General features: G+C 31.4%; 1 protein-coding gene across 1 annotated transcript in view; it reads left to right on the forward strand.

Moving 5' to 3' along the window:
• The window catches only part of KaiR1D (Kainate-type ionotropic glutamate receptor subunit 1D), a 441399-nt gene that overhangs the window by 328021 nt on the left and 88955 nt on the right, over positions 1-24423 (forward strand). Inside the window, exon 6 of the mRNA XM_018512220.1 lies at positions 13126-13310. Coding sequence (XP_018367722.1) covers positions 13126-13310 — 185 coding nt within the window. The remainder of the gene's footprint in view (positions 1-13125; positions 13311-24423) is intronic.

Here is a 24423-nt window from a genome sequence, read left to right on the forward strand (position 1 = left end):
TCTTATTGCGAAAAACATTACCTCGGCCGGGAGTCGAACTCGGATCTCTCGCATACCGTGCGAGCGTCCTAAGCCTTTAGACTACCGAGACCTCGGTATTATTTTTCGCAATAAGAATTAATTATTTACAAATTTTAATATGTTATTCATCATTATTAAGATTGTTTCGAAGATGCGAATAAGCATAAAAAATTTGTTAAATTGTCAGTCAATTTAACTCGTGATATTACGACGGTAGTTTAATAGAGTTAGCGTTCGAAGACCGAAAAATCATTTCGGCGCGCGTTTCTGGGGACTACATATGTAGTATATAAATTCACATAAGAATCATACAAGCATTAAGATCCAGCTAGACCGTTTAAAGCTTTGATTTCTATAGTTTGTGTTATCACATATACGGTCCTATAATATATTATATAATAATAATGTTGGTAACAATTGCACGAAAGTATAACCGTGTAGCGACATTGTTCTTGACGTTTAGTTATAGCTGTTATAAAATCACCTCGCTTATCGATACATCATACACGTCTTCCAGACGATCAAACGAAAGATTTTATTGCGACGATATAGCAAAGAGAATGATTGTGTTCGTAGTACCAAGTTGCCAATATCGAATGTATCATGAGGCAGGGAATGGAAGTAACTCGTTACTTGTAACGAAGTTACAGTTACAAGTTACTTTTTTGGTAACTTTACTAGTAACTGCGTTACTTTTTTTCTTTGGTAACTGTAACGGTAACGAAGTTACATTTTTTTGGTAACGGTAACGAATTTTACAGTTACGTTTATCGTTACTTTGCACATGATTGGACACGATACGACACAAGCCACTTACACTGTAAAAAAATTTCGTAAATTTACACATATAATAAATATAAAATAGATTACATGATTAGTTCTGTAAATATAAAAAATCATGCAATTTTACAGAAATTACAGTAATTCCACAAAAATTATGTAAATTTGTTTTTATTGTGTAAATATATCTTATTTTATATTAGAAATTATAGCAGGATATTTTGAATATTTTCTGTAATTATCCAAATTTTAGTAATATTACGTAACATAAAAGAAATTTTTCGCGTATCGTTGTTAAATGTATAATAATATATAGTGCGGAATATATTGTCATATTATTCTTGTAGCTACACATATACACATTGTAATTGTACTTCCACAATCTGCTTAGTTCCAAACCAAGAAATTATTTTTATTTGCATATTGCAAATTTACAAATGTGTGGACGTTTACATTATATTTACTATTATATAATTTACTATTATATAATTTACTATTATATAATTTACTATTATAGTGGATCTCAAAATTATCAGCATAATAGTTATAATTTTACACAATTTTTTACAATGCGCTTGAGATTAGAGAAGCCTCTAGGCTCGTCCGCTATGATTGTTGGTCGTCGATTTAAAAAAAAGTAACGGAAAAGTAACGAAAAGTTACTTTCTCAAGTAACGGTAACTGTAACGAGTTACTTTTAAAAATCGGTAACTAGTAACGGTAACTTGTTACTTTTCCTACTCGGTAACGAGTAACTGTAACTTGTTACTTTTAAAAAGTAACTTTCCATTCCCTGTCATGAGGTTACCAGACGTACCCGTTTTTCATAGTACAATTCTCAAATTAAACTTTGTGTCGTCCGACAAAGTTTGGCCTCAGAATTTCGGTTTTCACTGAACGTCTCCGAATTTGTCATTCTTGAATTATTGGTATAGAAACAATGTCATTATAACTTGTTTTACTATGATTATACTGGTAATAAATAGTAAACAGTTCCATAATTCTGCGACTATCGACGTTCTGATCAATAACGTTCTTATCGATAATGTATTGTTTAATTCTCCTTGGAATATATATATATAAACAATTGAGAAACATAACTACAATATCTTTGGCTTTATTCCATGTATCTCTCTTTTATATAGCAAAATAAGTATTATTGTTTTTTTATGTGGTATTAATAGTAATTTATAGAATGGCAAATATTGAAAATATTGTTTAAAAATATTAAATTTGATTACTTATAGCATGGTTTATTAAGCAGAACAATATATAAAACAATACTAATTTTACATATGGATTATCTTTTTCTCGTATACCAAAAAAGTTAAAACTTGTCCCTGAACTCAATAAAACAAATCTGATAACTTTGTAAGACTTAAACGAAAGAAGTTGTATACTTATTGTAAATTAAATCTATTGTCATTATTAAAGTCATGTAACACGTATTTGATATTCTCCTCCATAAATTCCAATTTAAAAATACACTTTGTTTGTACTAAATATTATTATTTTTTCATTTTTGAGCAAAGAACAAATAACTAACTAAAACAACCGATATTAATTCAGCAGTATATATTTTTACAGTAGATCAGCCGAAAAATAAAAATACGAGTATATACATCACACTTGTAATTCCGAAAGTTAATTTTATTTATTATTTCAATCGTTTCACTGTGACAGTTTGCTTTTCGTCATCGAAACCGTCTTCGAAGCAAAAGAAATTTCAGTTAGCTACTCAACCGATAGACTCCTCTCCGGAAGAGGGTAGTTAACCGATAGGTAGTTAACTCCGAAAGCGTGCCGTAGGGAGCTGACTAATACGACCTTCCGTGCTAATGCATTAAGCTAATCTTCAAAGTTTGCGCAAAAACTGCTCTGAACAAGAAGAACTCGAAAGTTTAAAGATCGTCGAAAATGAACTTCTCAACAGCACGTCGGAAAATTGGTTGTGATTGTGATTAACATGAGTACTATCATTTAACGTTCTAATTGTGTCGGTTTTGGTCGTATTTATCTGCACACTTAATCTTAATTTATCATTATCTTTTTTATATTCTGTTCGATTATATCTTTACTTGCCAATTTTTTATACACTCTTTTCAGATTATTTTATAAAATTATATCTATCTCACCTTTTTTTCTAATTTCTTGGCGATATTGAGATTTATTAAAACTTTTACATCCAATGTATTCTATAATATACCTTATGAATAATCTCTCTTTTTATATTTGTATAACAAAAAATAATCTGCAGCTAATACATACCTATTTTTTAACATACTTTTTATTATATTTAATATTTTAGATTTTATTTTATTATATTTTAGTCTGTTATATATAGATATACTAATTAATTTTCTTCGTCAGTCAATTGCAAATTATTATACACTGTTATGTTGTAGTTCGACTACAGTTCAACATAATCGTATTTCTACGATATATTTTTCTTTAAATTTGATAAGATCATCCTGAATGTAAAAAATTTTGCAAGATGGAAAAAAGCGTTCATGGTTTTATTTCATATTCTCATCCTATCTATCATTCTATCTATCGCATACAAATCTCTCTCTCTCTCTCTCTCTCTCTCTCTCTCAACATGATTGGAACAGTAAAGCTCATCCCTATTCCTTGATTTAACTCTTTCAATGTATGAATATACATATACAATATATGTATCTTATATTTAATTTCTCAAACTCAAAATCCTAAAATATGCAATATTTGCGCCTGTATATTAATTTACTTAATCTTATTTTTCTTAATAAATACTTAATATAAACGTTTGAAAAATCATATTTATATTAATATTAAATACATTAATAAAAAAATTAAGTATACACATATTAAAAGGAAAAATTCTCATTTTATTAAACGTGTTATTAAAACTATATTAGAATTTAACTTTAATACTGTCTTCATAGCATTCGTGTCAGCGACGAAAGGGTTAAAGTTACCATGGAAACGCTAAACGAGACAAAATGAAGAAGCAGCCAAGAACGGGCTGCTCAATATCGAGTTACTGAAAGTCAGGAGAACTGCCGAAGTCGTCGCTAAGAATTGCATGAACGACAGTACCATGAGAATAAACCGAGCTTTGTAATGTAATTGCATGATAAGGACGAACTTATTCGCGATAACAGAAGAAGGCACGAAAGAGCTAAAGCTTGAATTACCGATTGATTACGATGATCTTGAAATAAGAGATAGAGGAATAAAGAATTGCCACTTTTAGATTCTAATAGTATAGCTACGTCACTTGAAAACTCTACAGGTTCTTAATTACATCTTAATTATGGTAACGAAATTCCGCTATATTACACGCTCTCAAAGTCTTCTTAATATAACTTAATAGTGTAAGATGGAATATTCTAATCGAAATAACTTAAATTACGTATTGTGTCCTTTGACATTGAATTAATAATTTCGTTCTCTTACTTCAAAAGTGACACAATTTAAAAAATATGATTTTCGACTTATTACCATGAATGAATTAATAAAGATTATTCTATCAATCATCAAAAGTAAACTAAACTTAACTTTACATCCGTTTAAAAACCGATGTACTTGTGTTGTTTTCAAGGTTTTCAAAAGAAGTTAAACCATCACCGATCTCGTAACGCTGACATCTTCCATTCCCATTCTTTCTACGGCTAGTCGCTTTTATCTTCACATCGAAATCATACCGCGACGTGATAAAGCGCGTTTCGCACGAGGAAGGGTTCTTTGTTCGATGAGCAATGCATTATTTGTACGTCTATCGATCTTCGGCCATGAGGAGATCTTCTTCCGCATGCCGCTTCGGCGAATCGGCGATAAACGTAAATTCCTCTTGCCAAAGTCGGTCCAACCCCAGCGAAGGAAAACCGCGTATTTAATCTTCAATCGGCGATAATATTATAAATCTACTCAGAATCTTAAATTAACATAAAATTTTTAGTATATTGGACATCTCGTGACAAGAACATTTTTTGTGTTACGATAAACTTAAAAAAACATATTTTATAACATTTGATATACACAATATCAATATCGACAATATCTAGAACAAAAAGTGTATTCAAATATAAATGAGCTTTTAAACGATTTAAATACCATAAGAATAAAGCCAAATGCATATAGGTATTCATGCAGAACTGCTTTAAAGTCGTATTCTGTCCATGGGCTGAAATATTTCGAGCATCCCTTCATGATGTGATATCATTTAATAAAAATTAAATGGATAAAAAAAATTTTTAAGAATTATGTTGTAACAACTTAACAATTTTATTTTTCTTAAAAGATCTTAGGAAATGCACTATTTATTCAATTCTTTTTAAAATTTCCTGTCCTTAAAATTTTTCGCCCTGGACTATACCCAACTCATGCCTTAAGCACTGTAATCTATGTGCAATAACACGGTTTGTAAACAGCAGAAGCAGTAATTATAACTCTTACAAGAGTTCTGTTTACTTGTACTTTAGTTGGAAAGGATACAAGAGTTGAAACTTTCTACTATTAGTAACTATTGACTACTGTCGTGAATATGTATGTTTATAATATAAATATTGCAGATATTTTAAGTAAAGATCTATAGTATTTATTTAAAATATGAATTACCTTTATTTAAAATTTGAATTATTCTTTTTTCTACATAATCTTTATAATGTACATGCAGATTTAATATATGTGATACGCATATATATTTTCAAACACACGTATTTGCAATTTTATCATTATAAGTAGATGTACTAAAAACTTATAACTTATTGATATTTTATATTCTAATATTTACCACAGATGCACTGTATTTACGATGGCATTGAAGAGTTTTGCTTGCGTATGACAGGAATCGAAACAATCTTACCTATTGCAGTAAAATAGGAGTCGGAGACTTTTCAGTTTCACAGTGAAGTAAAATCACGATTTTGCGCTTGACGGGTTTCAGTCGGAGAATGGACAGTTAAATTCCATGTAAGAAAATATTCGTTTCCTTCAACGATTTCACCCACATTTCACCCGCTTCTGAATGTAGCAGTTAGTTTCCCGAGAACGGCATTAGGAAGATTAAAGGACAATTCGGTCCTCATTGCGAAGGGATTAAAATCACTCTCGAAGCTCTCTCTCTCTACAAGTTTCCTACCTTGTATCTGTACCCTGCCGGTTCTCCTCTTCACCTATCTTGTAAATGTATGGATGCAGCATCTAGTAGCATTCGCGATCGCGCGTCGCTGACGAACGAATTAACATAATCCTGCCATTTTCTCGCTCGCAGAATCGATGGGTACGAATCAGTACACATCGAATTTCGAGATATGAGCAAAAAGACGATTAATTAGCTCATCGATTTGCTTAGTCTGGTTTAATGACCATTTTGGATTAACTACTTTCAAATAATCCGTAAGAGATAGGATTACTTTTACATGATCTGTATATAAGGAACAGAATAATTTAAAGCAGCTGATTAGGCTATGAGTTTTCGATTGTTAAAAAACATGATTTAATTTCGCTTAATTTCCTCGAATAATTCAAATCAAAAGAATTCGAGTCCGCTGAATGGCTCTTGACTCCTGCGTACAAAAATAGTTTGAAAGTTAGTTGTTATACAGTCAAAGTAAGTAAATTTTTTTATTATTGTCTAAAAATACGTAGTTATAAAAATAATTACACTGAGAAAAATTTCTAGTTGAAAATTAACGAACCAGTAGATTCCGTGATCATATCAATTAGAATTCCGTTCTTCATTATTGGACATCTGCTTATTTCAATTAAAATTATGATAGATATTTAACTATATAAAATTCTAATTTGTCCATTTTTCATTAGAATTCTTATTAGTGTACCAGACTCTTTTTTCAGTATTTAAGTAATATTATAAGAATTAAGCAATAATAGTTATAATAAGTAAGACTATTTCTAAGATTAAAAGTAGAAACGTGTTGCGAATATACATCACAGAATCAACGAAACCGAAAGAAACATGAACAAGATATATATAAGCCGATATTACCGATATCTTATTCTGATACTGTCTCGAAGTAATGCGGATCGAGGCCGACCGGTTCCGATATCACGTCTCGTGAAAATGTCGAGCTGGACTTTTCGTCCTCAACAAGTCGACAAGAATTCAATAGAACTCAATAGAATTTAATAGAAGTTATAAATGTCTCAGGTGCCGGAAGTATCAAGTCGTAAAACACAATATCTTATTAACCGCGTTGATATCCGGGAGCTACGACTTTTCTCGTGATCTTTATCGTTGATCGTTAAGCTGCGCAATCCGATAAATTTATGAAGAGTGAAAGTAGATTTCGGAAATCTTCCAAGATATTGGGCTATGTGAGCGCATTAACTCAAGCTGTTTCATATTTTGCCGGCTCATCCGTAGACCTGCGCATTTCGCCGGCTAAGTTGCGTCGAAGCTAAGTTTCAACTCGCAAATCAAACCGAAAAATAAGAATTGAATGTGCCCGCAAGTCAGATTGAGAATATAAATCTGGGAATAAAAAGGAAATAGAGGAAAGGCATGCAATGTAGATATTGTGCTATCGAATGCCCTAATCTTGAATAAAGAAGAAGAAGAACAAGAAGAGAGAGAGAGAAAGAGAGAGAGAGAGAGAGAGAGAGAGAGAGAGAGAGAGAATTTCATTCCGAAGAAAGAGAAAAGAGTACGAAATTATGGCTTGTGACCACCAAACGTACTGAAATACTTGAATGAAACTGACGAGGAAAAGCCCCAAGAGAATAGAAACATCACTTTCCTAAGAACAGATAGTAAGAATGTCGACCGTGCAACGTCGAGGAAATGGCAAGAAAAACGAGAGAATTGCATATATAAAATACTTTAGAAGTCATACACTAATACTAGATAAGGAAGTCTTGCACTTTAATTATGTAATAGATTTAAGTTCAAATTAAAATATAAAGTCAAATTAAAATATGAAGTAAATAAAAATATGAAGTCTTTTATGTAATCATTTTTTATATCTTTTTATTGGTTTCGTAAGGATTGTTTTTCACATGAAACTTTCAAAATATTTTAAAATTTGGCTATTTAGATTTTTAATCTTTTTTTAAGAATTAAATATATTTATTTGTTATTTGTGTATTAAAAAGATTTATTATTTAAAAGTGTATGATACATTGAAAATATTCAGAAGTCGTATATTTTATTTATTTCACACTAAGAGAGAACACATTAAAATTAATGCTATTATGTTATTATTATTTATAAAACAGTTTAACAAAAAATCTAAACTTAGGTGTTTTTTATTACTATTTTTTTATCTAAATGAACATACATAAGAGTTTGATACAATTTTATATATGTTTCTATCGCTTTAATAAGTAGGAAATAAAACGTGAATATAAAGTGTCATTGTCACGACACCAGTTAGTGGTTTTGAGGTGAAGGATGAAATTACAGTCGACAATGAACAGGCACGATCAAGGTTCGTATAGAAGGACTCGAGAAGGGAGGAAGAGAGAATCGCAGGATTAGATATTACTCGGTGCCGGGGTCGCTCGCCAACTGGCTTTGATATATTACCCAGTGATAATCCTATCTGTGCACAAAGCCAGGACACAATGATACAACCAAAGCAACTGGATGCCATGTCAACTCCATTGCACTTACAATATGTATCCAGCTGCCTGCCAGTGAGAGCGCGAGTTGTGTCTAAGATGCTTATAGAGCATAGAAGTAAACACTGTATTACACTAACGTCTAACAAGAACCGAAGATGGAAATCCATGTTAACGAAGAACGGTCAGCAACTTTGTCAGAAATGATTGCAATGCGATGCAATATTATCTCTAGGAATGCGTAAATAAAATGTAATAACATGAATACAGTAATATAACGTAAATAGTAATCCTAGACTTTCAGTATTGTGTACATCCTAAAATGAAGAAAACCATCGTTATACCGATTGTTTCTTGTTTTATTCTTTAAATAACTATCAGTAATTGTATGCAACAGTGCAAGTTAATAAACAAATAATATATAAAATTGTACGTTTCGTTGACCAAAATAAAATATTTCAAAAACATTGAAACACAAATTAACCGTATATATTTTTCTAGTATTTACAACATTACTCTATTAATCATTTATTATGATTTTTCATTTCTAGTTAACTGTGGACTGACTCGAGAAAGAAAATTAAAGATATAAAATATAAAGTTTTATAAAAAACATTTTATATTATATTTTGTGCTATATATTATTATTTACATGTACAGATATTGTAAAATTATAATATTTTCTGAACAACATTTTTGAGAGTCAAAAATATCCACTTAAACGATAATATGGTGTATTTTATGATACAGAAATAAAATTTAAATATATACGGGAAAAAAAATAAAAACACGCTTTAATTTACATTTTATCTCTTCACTTTTTGACAATTTTATTACAATTTGTAATCATATTTAAATTGAAAAACTAAAAAAATTTTAAAATTTTGTTTTTGATGAGCTTGTTTTCTCCGAATGCATATTGTGTGATGGAATTTTAAATAGAACATACATAAAAAATTAGTTTTTTAATCAAAAGCATCAAAAATGGTAGATCGAAGACACAAAAAACATATATCAGAAAGAAAATTTTAAAAAATTTCGTAATTTAAGTAAGTTACATACGCTAATAATCTTATTATAACTCAATTTAAATTATTGTATTAATTTAGTTCTGTTATTATTATAAATTTATGTTGTCATTTATTCTCAAATTATACCATGACGTTAGATCTTAAATATAGAAATATATGATGCAAAAAAGGATGATTACACGCGTGAACAAAAATTCAAAATAATAGAATAAATCTAGACATCTCGAGAAAAATAGCTTGGAAAAGTAATGAAGCATTTATAAGCTTGATTAAAATTTCATCTTTAACAATTAAATTTCTCTATAAATCATCATAATAAATTAATTATGAATCTATACATGCGTGCTTGTATAGTATGATTCAGTTCTCCAATCCCTGTTTACGTTATTCTGTTGAATTGACAGCACGATCGATATGCAAAGTTCTCTCAATTCATTCCATCGCACAACCTGCATCTCAAAGCGATCAAAAGACGAACGCGCGTATTGCTCGTGGGCAACAATGTAGCTCGAATTGATTCTGGGCCCACCTCGGGAAAGAGATTGTCGAGACCTCAAGAATGCTGTGATCAACTGGAGAAAAAAAAAGAAAAAGAAGAAAAAATCGGAGTTCTCGATATACGTATCGATGTATATGGCCATTCGCGGAGCGCCCCGAGGCCACCCGACGAAATTGCATTCGGAATTTCAATATAGCGCATATCATATTTCAACCTTAAAACGCCGCCAGCGCTGTCTGGGTATTACTTTGAGGTTCCTATGTCCGTAGAAACCGACTTTGTCCACCGATTATAAAGATTCCGACTGCGGTAAGGTATACGGATTTGAAATACGAGGGGAAAAAAACCGAGAGATGCGCAACCATCCCCCAAGTACTCTCCTCTCTATCTCTCTCTCTTTCTCTCATTTCTCCTCTAACACGATCTTTTCGTCAGAGTGGAGCCAGCTTGTAGGGGACACTAGATGGTTCTCCCTCGGAATAAATAATCAAAAGGTAATTCCAGATTACAGCTGGCCTGATAACTTACTCGCGCTTGTATGCTCTATTGCGATTCAGATGTTGCTCTTTTACAAAGCGATTTTATCAAATTTTCAGAAAAGTCGGTGATGCTATTAATATATATTCGCCGGAAGGTGAATTAAAGGTGTATCTCTCAGTTCCAGATTCTTCTTCAGATTTGGAGATGATTCTGGCTTAGTGAAACGTTAATAAGAAGATCGAATTATCTCCGAGCTTAAAGTTTGTTTACAGGAAATGGAAATTTATATTCTGTTTAGTAAGTTTTAAATTGTTTATTATACAAACTCTGAAAACTTTATTAGTTACTATTTAACGTTGCTGAGTTTTATTTGTTGTTATCTTTGATTCTCTGTAGTACTAAGTCCTTTTCTTAAAAGAATAGATATTTCACTATATAATTTACTATCATCAAAAATATTGTAGAGGAAAGTATTTAATGTTAAAAATTAAAAAGAATTATATGTCAATAATGAGAATAATAATACTGCAAATTTTTATTACAAATTAATAATTTATTACAAATTCTAAACTTATTAAGTTTTAATGAAATGTTATTTTTATTTTATTTTTAATGAGTTATTTCATACCACATTATATTACTTTATATTAATTTACGAATTATAATAAATTATTATACTATTAAATACATTTTTGGTTCCTTTTTCATATACACACATGTATATGATAAATAATTATAAAATCTTATGAAAAAAATAGTACAATTTTAGATATAACCGGTAATTAATGAGATATATTGGAGAAAAAGATTCTTTTAAATAAAATAATATTCTCAGCTATATAAAAAATATAATTATTAGTAGCAATGACATGCTGGGTTATGAACCGTTAATACTTTTAAAGCGTGTTTTTTTCTTTTTCTTTCGTCGTGTATGTTAGAGAAAAGGAATAATTATCTTGCGGTTCAAATCGGAGGCGAGAAAGACGAGAAAAATTAATGTCAGTTCGTTAGGATGGTTTGTACTCACATCACAGAATTTAATTACCAGTATGAGTAAAAGTAAATGGCAGCTACGAGAAAAATGTCGATTTAACGAGAAGGTACAATCGTATCGCCATCGTAACGATGTTCGTCGTTAGATGAGATGACCTTTCAAGCAACTTTCACGTATACGACGATCTCTAGAAACGACGATAATGGTCAAAATATATTTTTTGTTGATATTTGTTTTGTAGATATTTGTTTTGTTTTTATGCTTTTTTTATTAATGAAAGGTATCATAAACGAGTTCCAAAGCAATCTTCCGCCAAGTACTCGGCGGAGCGCCGAGACAATTTTCTTCTAAAGTTTACCCGCTTGCGCTTATCGAGAGAGGAGTTTGCACGAGCAAAAAATTCTTATTATGACTTATCCACGATCGTCTACTCTGACCGAGATAGTTTGGATAAACCAAGATGAGCTAAAATCGACGATGACGAAATTGGATAACTGCGATGTTGTAATTGAAGGAAATGCAACTTGAGAACGCGGATTTCCTTCAAAACAGCAATGCTATTCTTTTTATACTACAAAGATTATATATATAAAAGAATGGAAGCGAATTTGATATGCTAGCTCAAGAGAAACAAGAAACTCGTGATATTCGATGTTTGGCATGATGATTTATCGTCATTGTCATTGGAAAAGAAGAGGGGGCATTGTCATGAAAGGGCATTTGATGCAATCTGAACGAAATCAACCATGCCATAGGTAACAAAAACATTTATTCGCTAAATGAAATTGGGAGTGAATGGGAGAGATTGACAGGGGTTTATGCATCGAGCCAGTGCAAGATCCCGGCGGATTGCGAGATCCTGGCTCAGAACGTTTCGCTAATACCAAGTCGTTTATCACAACTGGCGAATGGAGAGCTCGTGAGATCGCGAGATCGTCCGACAAGCTGCACGCGGTGTTACGCTACTAAGTTTACCTGAGTTACGGTGATTAATCGATAATAGGTTCCATATGATACGGACGGTACGTTGTCGATGTGCGAAACGACCTTAATCACATTAGTTGATGGTGACATGATCGATATATTATGATGGGACAGGTCATTCCGTTTCGTTCAGCTTAACATTACAGTACACGGCCCCTGGCGTTCACGTCATGCTTATCTTGCTCGCGTATCTGCGTATTACGCTCGCATCTACATATACATTATCATAATAGAAGCGAGCTGACTAATTAATCGATCCATGTGCCACCTCCCAATTTCAATTTGCGCAGACAAACTGACACTATGCGTTTCATATTTATGGTCGTAGGATGAGTTACAAATCGAGTTATTCTAATACCTACACAGATAAATATCAATATATTTATATTTACACTTTGCTAAAAAAATCTGCCTGCTTAATGCAGTAAACACAATGATACTGTAAACATAAAATATAAGATTTACAAAAATGAATGAATGTTTGTTACATTTGTTCAAACAAATAAATTTGGAAATAGAAGGTAAAAGTTATATATGGAAAAGTATTATATATAATCTTATTGGAAAAAAAAGATATTTGGCTACTCATATAGCTTTTGTCCTTATGTCTTTTATTGAGAAAATTGCTAAATGACTAAAAATATGATTAAAAATAGAATGCCAGCGATATATTTTTTGATATAAGAAATTCTATACTTTCGCATTTATTCTATACTTTCGCATTTTAACAACAATTCTTACTGATCGCATTTATACCTTGACGTTTGTTACAGTGTGCCATCTACTGCGAGGCGGCGTGGCAGCGATTTTTGGACCGCAGAGCGCACATACGGCATCTCACGTGCAGAGCATTTGCGACACCATGGAAATTCCGCATTTGGAGACACGTTGGGACTACCGGCTTAGACGGCAGAGCTGCCTCGTCAACCTCTATCCTCATCCCACCACTTTGTCCAAGGTACGTATACACAAACTTTAGCCAGAATAATAGCCTCATTAAAGCTGGCACTCATCGCGCAAAATCTGCCTTCGTGACCTTTCTCTTCACGGATTTCTTGCCTCTCATAGCTGTTTTACCTCTACCTTCATCGACGAGCAAACATGGTCCTTTTAGATTGTGGGATTAACGGTTGTCGCTCTAATCAAGGTAATTTCAACATTTCGTGCTTCTCATTTTACGTTGCACTGCAATTATAACTGGAGTAGCGAAAAAAATTAATGAAGTCTAGAAAAACATCAAATTTTTAATAGAAAAAGAACGTACTATTAAAAAATTATTTATTAGTAATACTATATTGTAGGCGTTTTTTAGGATCTTTTTTTTTTATTTTAATTTATTTAAAAAATTTAGAAAAAAAAGAATATAATTAAAATTATTGATTAATTTTTACATTCAGTCAAAAGATTATATAGATTTCACATTTTATGTTGCACTGTAATTATAACTAGAGGAGTAAAAAAAAGAAATATTAATGGAATCTAGAAAAATATTAAAATTTTTAGTAGAGGCAAAAGATATACAATAAATATGTATCACAATATTATAAAATTGTATTTCAGAAAATTATAAAGCTGTATTTTAGAAGTTTGAAGTTTTCTTTTCTTGTTAATTAATTAAAAATATTATTGAAACCATTGAGAAACTCAAGCAATTTTCAGCCGAAAGATTATATTGATTTCGCATTTTCATCACGATATAGTACAGAAGATCGCTTTCACGACCAAGGTGCATTTGCTGTTACATTCAGTTGTATCTGTATGCATCGGGTGCTATACCCACAGTGCGGTAGTTCTGAACTTAACGCAAAAGAACTAAAACTTTTTGAATTTCTCTTAATAAGCGCGAAGTTTCGTAAAGGGGGTGCGGCTGAAAGCTCCGGGATTGTATAGCTCTCGGGCTTTTTGGGTTAACGAGAGTTCTCGCTCTTTCTCTTCGTTTCCTCTCCTTTCTTCCCTTCCTCCCTGTCTCTCTTCTTCTCTCTCTCTCTCTCTCTCTCAGTCTATCTGTCTGTCCGTCTCTTTGCTTGTTGTTTCATGAATTCTCGCAACTCTTTCGTTTTCTCAATATTTGTCATTCGCGAACACCTGCACCTTGCGACACTACGCTCTTTCTTTTTTGTTCGTTTCACATCCTCTCAATATTTGCCGCTAGATTTGTTCTCTATTCTCGAAAACGTTTTGTTTATTCTTTGTATAGGATGTGGTGGAATCTTGCTCATCGCCCATCACCGAGTTTCCTTTTATTTTCGAAAGGGTTCGCGAACAGAAAATAAATATCCGCGACTACGAAGCGTTTTTACGCTTCAAACGAGAGAACATTCGTGAGAAAGTCGATAAATCCGTCGCTGCGGGCGAACAAAACGCACAAGTATGTCCCAAAGAAAAGTATGAAAGCTAGCGAAAATGAAATTTTCTTTTGATGTACACATCAGAAAACAATTGCACTTTATTTGTATCTTAAATATATCCAGTATATCTAATATGATGTAGACGTATCTACAAAAGGATGATTTCTACGTAAGTATTATACTGAATGTGTGGCATTAAATTTTATTGACTGTGCTAGAAACCAAACGTTTAACAATTTTTAGAGATCCATAGAAAATAAAACATATAATCAACAGATAGAATTATTTCTACGTGACGGATTTCCTGAAGTTCTTTACGGATTTCGTGAAATATTAATGACTAGATAATAATTTACGGTCGCGTAGGTTGACTTTGACATCCTCGATCAAAGGGCTTTCAGCAATGGTGCACAGAGGACACAATTTAAAAGCCACTGCATACCTAAAGCTATTTGCTCTTTCTCTCTCTCTCTCTCTCTCTTTCTCTCTCTCTCGTCAGAGTAAGAATTTCAATTAGAATCTATTCGTCGTATGTGTGTCGCATCATCAAGCTTCGATTTGTTATAAATCACCAACTTCAATATTGCTATTCCATAATAGTACTTCAAAATTTTCTGGTATAATAATACTTCATAATAATAGTATTTCATAATAGTACTTCAAAATATTCTGATAAATTTACAATCATTATAACAATTTTAATTAATACATATATTCATGCAAATCTGACACATGTTTTTACTTGCTTTAATAGACTTCGTGATTTACGTATACCTGTAAAATGTTTAAATGTAAGATCGTTATACATATAAAAGAAGATATGAATGTTACATAAAGAAATAAAAATAATATTCTAATATATTCCATTAAAAAAATAATGAAAGGAATTTCTAGAAAAATTTTTTATCTACTTGTTGGAAATCAATTTACTATACAAACATTCAGAACTTGATTTAAAATAATTATCTAAACGCAATTTGAAGTCTAAACTAGTACAATGACGATTGCTTGAAAAAGACGCATTTTTCTTATTAAAACATAAAATTTATTCTAGAGTTTAATTTCTTAATTTATAAAATCCGTTGTTTACACAACAAGATGTGAACGTACAAGAGAGATTGAAAAACAAAGAAAGAGGAACATTTAATAAGCTTTCGCATTCTGAAAGTGATAAACATCAGGTTTTCTCAGTCTCAGATTTCCATTGTGAGTCTAGTAAACCGGAGGGAAGTAGCTTACGTCGTCAGTTATTTCACGGTGTTAGAGCAAGGTTGGTTTTCTCTCGCCCGAGTTCTTTCCTCAGCGGAGTCCTGCCATTTTCAACGGCGAAAATGCAAAATTCACTAGGAGAGCAGCGGCGTCCTGATTAGAGTACTCGACGAAGGAAAAGGAAAATCGAAAAAAGACAGCGGAGGTGGGTGAACGTTGGCGTCGATTCCGTCAAACGAGCGACAGCCTCATTCAGTCAACCCAACGACGGAAATATTTTACTTTCCGGTACCATCTTATGCGTAGTTCAAAGGAACCGAAGGCGATTGCAAGGAGTAGAAAAATGAAGTAAAAAGAAGCACAAGACCAGTGAGTCTCTTTGATTCGCATTGGATGAACTGTGGAAATAACTAATACTTTTCGCACCGTGATTTTCCGCAAAATGGTAACAAATTACTATCGCAAACGGCATATTATTTCAGATGGTAAAATAAAAAGAAGCAATTCTTATTTAAAAAGTATCAACTGCAAGAAAATTACGCCAATTACTTTTGCGTAAACTATGATTTATTTAGTAATTAACTGTTAAAATTATCGGAATATCATAATTACATTATATAATATAAAATAAATGTTTATTTAAATAAAAAATATTATTTTTATAGGGATTATCTTTAGAATATAGAAAAAAATACTAATTACTATTTTATTTGAAACAATTAATAGAAATAATTATTATTATCATAAATTTCATTTGTTACGTTTATTTACGTCCCCTGAAAAATAACGTTCTTTCTACATGTACTTTTATTGTAATTAATATCACCATATGCCTCGAATTGATAGTCGAATTGATAAAATGCCCACAGGGAATTCGGAAAATCTCGGCTGAGATGATATTTTTCATAATAAATTATTTACACTGCTTTAAAGATACTTAGCGTCAATAATATTAAATTGATTGACAATTTAATTTGTGATATTACATATTCCAACTTTAGTTTAAGACTGTAGATGTGTTTATTATTTCTGTACTTCTGAACTGATGCACATGGTGCAATAAATTGAAATAAAACAAACGTGTATTTATTTCACTTTAACTTATTGCACCGTGTGCACCAGCTCAGAGAGAGCAGGAATAAAAGACAGACTTTGTGTTTCAAGATCGACAAATAATCAGTGCACAGTTCGAATTGGAAATTGTAAAACACACATACAGTGAGAGCAAAAAGTATTGGTATAAGGAAATTGTTATAAAAAAGTCTTTTTTTGTAGAAAATAAACATTAATTAGCAATTTTATACAATGAATACATTCTGTTCTAACATAAACAAATGAGCTTCGCATGTATTCCTGATTTTAGAAGCTAAATTTCTCGTCTGTACGAATACTTTTTGAGCATTCAAACAATACAATTTTTAATCTTCGCTTATTTTTCAGATAATATATTTTGTATAGAGTTAATACACATCATTTTGGTATATATAATTTTAAGAAACATATGATCTATTTTATTCTTTATGAATAAATTATTAATTATCCAACAAGAAATGATCGTTAATTAAACATCGAATTGACGTCAAATTGGTGTTGTAATCATCGAATTTATATCGATTCGACATCAATTCGATGACTCATTTCTTGCTGGATAATATTTACTTTTTGACAATAAAGTTTTTTTAAAAAATATTTTCTCTGTACGAATACTTTTTGCACTCACTATATATTATTAGACACTAAGATCCGCCTTGATCGAATATGGTGCTCTCCGCCTTTTCTCTTCACTTATTTTTGTAGAACAATTATTGTCACTTCAATTAATTTTGTGGTAAAAAAATGGCAAAACATAGTCTAAATAACATAATATTTAACCTTTATCGTATTTTATAAATATACTAAATCCCTCTTCAATAAAAATTATGTCGATGAGGCGACATTATTTCAGTATACAATACACATGAGAAACACTTTTAATAGTTTTCTATGAAAATAATGCTACATTAAAAATTGCTCTATCATTTTCACATTTGAAATGTCTCTGAACGAGACGCTCCAATTATTACAGTTAAACGCGAAGATGAATCTATCCAATCTCGCTTTGAACTTTCGGACAGTTCGTATTGCCCGTGTCGAAATCGAATTGTCAGGTATTTCGATTCGCATTCCTGCGCGGACGTAGACTGCTCCTTCTGGCGTGCTATTTTCTCCTATTTTAGCGAAATGAAAGAATCCTTGGTAAGCCATTAGAAGCAAACATTTTACAAATTCATATAAAATTATCACTCTTAATAACAAAATTTGAATTAGAGAAAGAGAGACAAAAAACTATATATGTTCTTTATTTGTAATTTCAATAAATAAGTAAATAAAATCATTTAAATGCTGTTATCATATTATATACATATATAAATAAATATATAACATTTACACAATGATTACTTATCAGCATGAATCCTTAATTATCAATAAGATATCACTGATTAGTGATTATGTACTTATTGTTGAATATTATAAGTACATAATCATTGACGCAGCTTCTCTATATAATTATGATTATATTCTAATCTCTATAAAAGTATTTATAGAGAAAAATTCTCTATAAATAAAATTATTCTGCATATTGAAAGAGAATATATATCTACATATTGTTTACTTCTGAACTTGAAATGATAAAATAGCATTGGTCATTCCGTTCTCAAGCTAATCGACGTTATGATGATATAGTGGGCGATATGTTGGTGTTAATGAACCGCGAGGGGCGCAATTGCCATTACCACAGCAATGATTTAACGATCTTCCTCGTGGCCGATAATGGACCGGCTTCTGTGCTCCTATAGTCGTCGAACCAGCAACCGGTGTGGATGGATCAGTTGAATCAGCCGCTATGTTGCTGTTGGAATTCAATTTGTACTGTTTCCTAATCGAGCCTTTGCTCATTAAGCTTTACTGTGCCTCTTTGTCTCGTCAATGCTGGCACCGCCATCAGCACTTAAAAAAGCTGTACTTAAACGAAACATTTAACACTCGTTTTAATTTAACTGCATCTTTTCTTAGTTAGATATTATTAAACCACGAATATAAAAAAAGTTTTAATTTGATGAAAAAATTAAGTATTTTGGATTTATCAATTTGAATGATAAAATTATAATTTTTAATTTAAGCAATTTTTAATAAAAATATTATTTCATAGACGTAAAATTTATTTCCTATCCAGAAAAAATTTAAAATAATTCATTTTTGCAAATATTTAATGTACATCATTAGACATGTTGTTAACGTACAATGAAACTTTTAACAATTAAATTGAATTAGTACTTGAACATTTTATGTTTCATGTATGAATATATTATATAATGTATACTAATTATTAAAAACAATTATACAAAAAATTAAAAATTAAAAATTAAAAATTGTGAAAAGAGAAGAAAATTATCTCTTATAACGTAGTTTTGCACGAAGTGTAAAGACAAGTATAATGCACAATAAGCACAGAAGCAAGATAATAGAAACTAGATTAATTCTTTTTGGTTAAGTTTTTTTTTGTTTACATCTTATATCATCTTTTTATGTAATTCAAACAAAGGACACAATATCACAGCTTCTTACTTTATCCTAAAACGACTGTCATCTTACTCAATGCACAAGCTATTGCTGATCTAAACAATCGTCGGTAAGTGCCCACTTGATTCTGCTCGTGCGGCATTCAATGACTGAACGCGCACTCTCCTTCAGCAACAATGTATATCTATACCGCTTCTCTCCCTCTCTCGCATTCTCTGTTCGCCCTTTAGGCGTTATAGACGAGTCAAGAATTCGCCCAGCCAGTGTGATGCACACCGAGCGAACGTTTATTTCTGGGGTTGGGTTACTAGTCAATGTCATTCAGCGAAACCACGTACACCGACGCGATTGAAAGCCGATTGCACTTTTTTTCCCCTCTTCCGTATCTCGCCGATTAGCTATTTACTTCCGTTTCCTCTTTCGCAGGGTTTCTTCGTGCTCGTTTAGCAATCGTTCGTAACGCCGACCGCATCTCCTTTCGTTTCCGCTGCCTTTTCTCATCTACTACAGTGGAAAGCATGTTAGGTGGTGAATGGATTGCATTCTCGAGCATTCGTCTCTGACACGGTGATGAGCGTTCCACTCGGGGCTGATACGTGATAACGATCAAGCCCGCAAGTTCCGACTAATCAACTCAATCACGCGGTGTATGCTGGCTACTCTTTAACTTCTTTTAAAATCTAGAATTTCTGCAATTCATTGTGCAACAATTGATGTACCATAAATAGAAAAAAAAATTAATTCTTTAACTAAAAATTAAAAACTTAATTTTTCTTGTTACACAGGGAAATGTATACTTAATGACAAGTTATTATTAGAGTTTAATATTTCTGTTTCATTATGCATTAAATCGTTTGTCCTCTATTACCAGCACTTTTTGCAACTGTTAGATGATTTAAATTATTGCAAGCGATCCAAATTAAAATAGGTTATTATATCTGAATCAAGATCTAAGAAATTCGGTATCTTATCAGAATCACTTACGCAGATTCTCTGTGAAATTATCTTGACAGGATCACTCTTCAGCGAAACTCATTCGCAGTATATTGCGAGCATTATTTCTGGAGAAGCGGGCGCACGGAACGATGCGCTTTATTGAAGGTATGGAACCGAAGACGGAGGAAGGGCGATCGTCAAGAAATGTAGACGCAATATCGTACACGGCGAAGCGCGGACGTGGAATATGGTACCGTCGAATAAAGCGGTTGTATTACGTCGGAAGTGAATAACTCCGTTGCGTCTAGCACGTCAGACGTAATCTCGTTTCATGTTCGAGAAGAGAACGAACGTAATCGAGAAGGAGAAAGAGGGAGGCAAGCACGTTTGGGGATTACCCGTTGTTCGCGGCGAACTAAGCCGCTTGTTGCCGCGAGAGTTTCACCGTTCGTAATCGACGTCTCACCTTCACAGTTCGCCACCATTACGCTATTCTAGAGGCAATTTTAATGTCGACGATGACATTTGAAATACGTCGGTGAACTGAGCCGAGATGGCGTACTTTGAACGCGACGCGCACCCGAGAATGCATTATTTACGAATGCATTAAGGAGAATTATATTATAGAAGAATTAAGAGCGCCGATTTCTCGCTCACCTCTAGACTCCTAATGCATTTCGAAAACTTTGCTGTCGAGTAGGAAATGATGTGCGGAGAAAAGAACCATTGCAGAAAATGCAAAGTGCATTTATCGCAAATAGGATTCGAAGAATGGATAAAAGGATATTTCTTGAGTATCATTGTCTTCGACAGAAATTCGTGCTTATGTTGCAGACACAAACATTTAATTCATGTTTTGATTTATATAAAATTATTTTTCTATTTTGCTCAATTATTTTCTCCATTTCTACAATTAGTGTACAATCAATAGTCACTTATATTAAATATGTATACATACAAGTAAAAATCGATATTTTAAAGTGAATTCAACTATTTGAAATGATATAAAATATAATTAACAATAATAAGTTTATCTAGACTGTTATACGAATAAACAAACAATTAATGAAAAAGGGTTATAAATAATTGCGGCTAGATCTTAGTGTCTAATAACATTTCTGTATACATTTTACGTACATTTTTTACAATCCTTTGAACAGCTCGCTGATAATTGTTGATTTTGCAACGCAATCATAAATTGAAATAATAATTTCATAAATCAAATTGAATCAATTTAGAATATTTAGATGATAATGCTAATAGCAACTTAATGTAAATAACTTATTGCGAAAAATTACCTCAAGCAAGATTCGAATTCGAATCTTTTAAATTTCGTGTCATCCCAATTCAATCACCGCGGCATGTGATAATATTAATCGCAATAATTAATGTATACAGAGTGGCTACTAAATATTCTAAAAAATTTTAAGGCAGATTTTTCAAAAAGTTCGAGATGAAAACTTCATATAATCATATGTCCGAAAAGGCTTAATTTAAAAAATACAAAGTATCAAAGTTGAAGGAAAAATTTTGAGTTTTTTCCAAAAATTGTGAAAACCATTCGAGTTATTTTGATTGAATTTTAAACATATACAAAGTTTCATCAAAATAATTGGGTGGTTTTCGTAATTTTTGAAAAAAACAAAATTTTCAACTTTGATACTCTGTATCTTTGAATCTAAACCGTTTCGGACATACGGTTATATGAAGATTTCATCTTGAATTTGTTTGAGGAATTAAAATTAAAGTTTGTTTGAGGAATCATGTAAAATATCTTTTAGTGTATTTAGTAACTATCCTATACAAGAAAAAATAGAAGGACAATAAACAATTTGAGAGAGATTTGTGGAATTATTTCAATTTGTAATTTGCGTTACAAATCCGATAATAATCGACGCGCAGTTTAAAGAACTGAAAAGATGTATGTAAAATATAGTACATAAAAATGTTATTAGATACTAAGATTTAGTCGCAACCGTTTATAGACTTTTTCCTTAATTGTTTGATTTAATGATTAATTAATTTATTGGTAGATTGAAACTGCTGTCAAAAATATCCTCGATATTAATTTTTTCGATGAGAATTATTATACAGCGGAAGTAGTAGTTTTATTTATTGTGACTGTGCACGATAAGCTGCACACGCAGTGAAATTCGAGCCAACGAAATTTCAGCGAAATAACATTGCGCAGCGAACAAAAAGCCCAATGTGGCGATTGTCCTAGATTTTGTGTGCGTACATGGTAAGCGAAATTTAATAGAAATTCGTTTGAAGCACCACCGAGTGCAATTAACTAATACTGACAAGAGAAAATTCGCGTTAGTATCTAGATAATTTTATTTCTGATACGTGTATTCGCTTTTCATCGTTACATTACAAATAATACTCGAATTTGCAATCTCACAATATAATGTAACACATTCAAATATTAGCAACGATGTCGAGACTGCTATGTTACTCTACACACATATTTAATATGACATACGACAATAATACGACAATAATACGGCATAAAATTCAAATTTATTTTAAAATAAAAAATCGTGTGACAATTACGCGTATTATATTTTCTTTTCTCCATGGTTATATATTTTATTTCAAAAATAACTTTTTATAAATAATGTAGCTAACATGATATTTCGTAAAAATTTTGTGTTTTCCACTGGCGGTATACGTATACGTATAATATTGTGTAGAAACGTTGAAATAAAATAATGGCCGGAAAAAACCAGAAATTTTATTTTTCTCTTGTTAGAGTTAAACTTTTAAAATAATTGTTGCTTTTTAGATTTGCAGTCATAAATAAAAAATGATAATTGACAGTCACTGATTTTATTAACATGTTATTTCTGGAAAGCCAATGAAACTTAAACTTTTGGTGTGCAGAAGACGCAATAAGAATTATACATATAACAGATATTAAAGAAAATTTTTTCTTCTATTTGAATTTAATCGTGCTAGTTGAATTTAATCTTTCAACTTATAAATCACAACTACCTATTTTCATTCAGTTTAACCTGAAAAATGCTATATATGTTCCTTGTATTTCACATCATACATAATAAAGAAAATACAGACAAAATTTTAAATATTAAACAATAGAATGCTAAATTCTTATATTATATGAATGTAATTATGCAAAATTTCTGCTCTTATTATGTCTACATATTACAAAATTTAAATTAATTAAATTTTTTTATTAATTAAATACATGGTAAATAATTTCTGACACACAACGTTAATTAAAAACTTATTTTTAAAGATTAATTTAAAGCTTAGTCTTTTGCGTACAAAAAGCTATGTTTTATATAATTATTGTGTTTTAATGGTAACGTCTAATGAAAATATTACGAAATAATTGAGATAAGATCAATACAAAATAATTGAGATCAACAAAAAATTAAAATTTAGTATATGTTCTATATCAGTAGCACAAGTATTAATATAGCGTGGTAGTAAGAAATAGGTAAAGATATCATGAGATGTTATTGGAAGATGGATATATCCGAAGGAAATAGTAGTAGAAAATTGAAATCTACTATGATAAAATAACTGAGAGAATGATGTAGATCTAGTACTAATTTTATTAATTTTACAATTCGCAAAATTCGGAAGAGAAATAATCAATTTTTTTTTTCTCTGAGATACTTGTAATTAATAAATTATAATCGCATAATGAAACGACGCTGTACGAATTGGAGAGGCGTCAATTGATTATACATTTATCGTCTAAAAAGCATTAAAAAATCATCAATGAGCGGTTAGAATATAATGTAAAATTGAAATTGGAGCGGTTTTTCACACTCGGGATTAATGCCAATTGAATATTCTATATTCTATATTCTATGTAAATTTTGTCATCAACTATTATAATATGTTATGCTAATCGACTGTATCAAAATTTGATAGTCATAATAGCATGATTTAATACGTAAACTATTCGTCAATTGTACAATATCATAATGGTATATCGCAATGTGAATGCTAGAATGCATTCTATATATATATATATATATA

This window comes from Trachymyrmex cornetzi, unplaced genomic scaffold (genome assembly GCF_001594075.2).
Source record: "Trachymyrmex cornetzi isolate Tcor2-1 unplaced genomic scaffold, Tcor1.1 scaffold396, whole genome shotgun sequence".
Taxonomy (NCBI): Eukaryota; Metazoa; Arthropoda; class Insecta; order Hymenoptera; family Formicidae; genus Trachymyrmex; species Trachymyrmex cornetzi.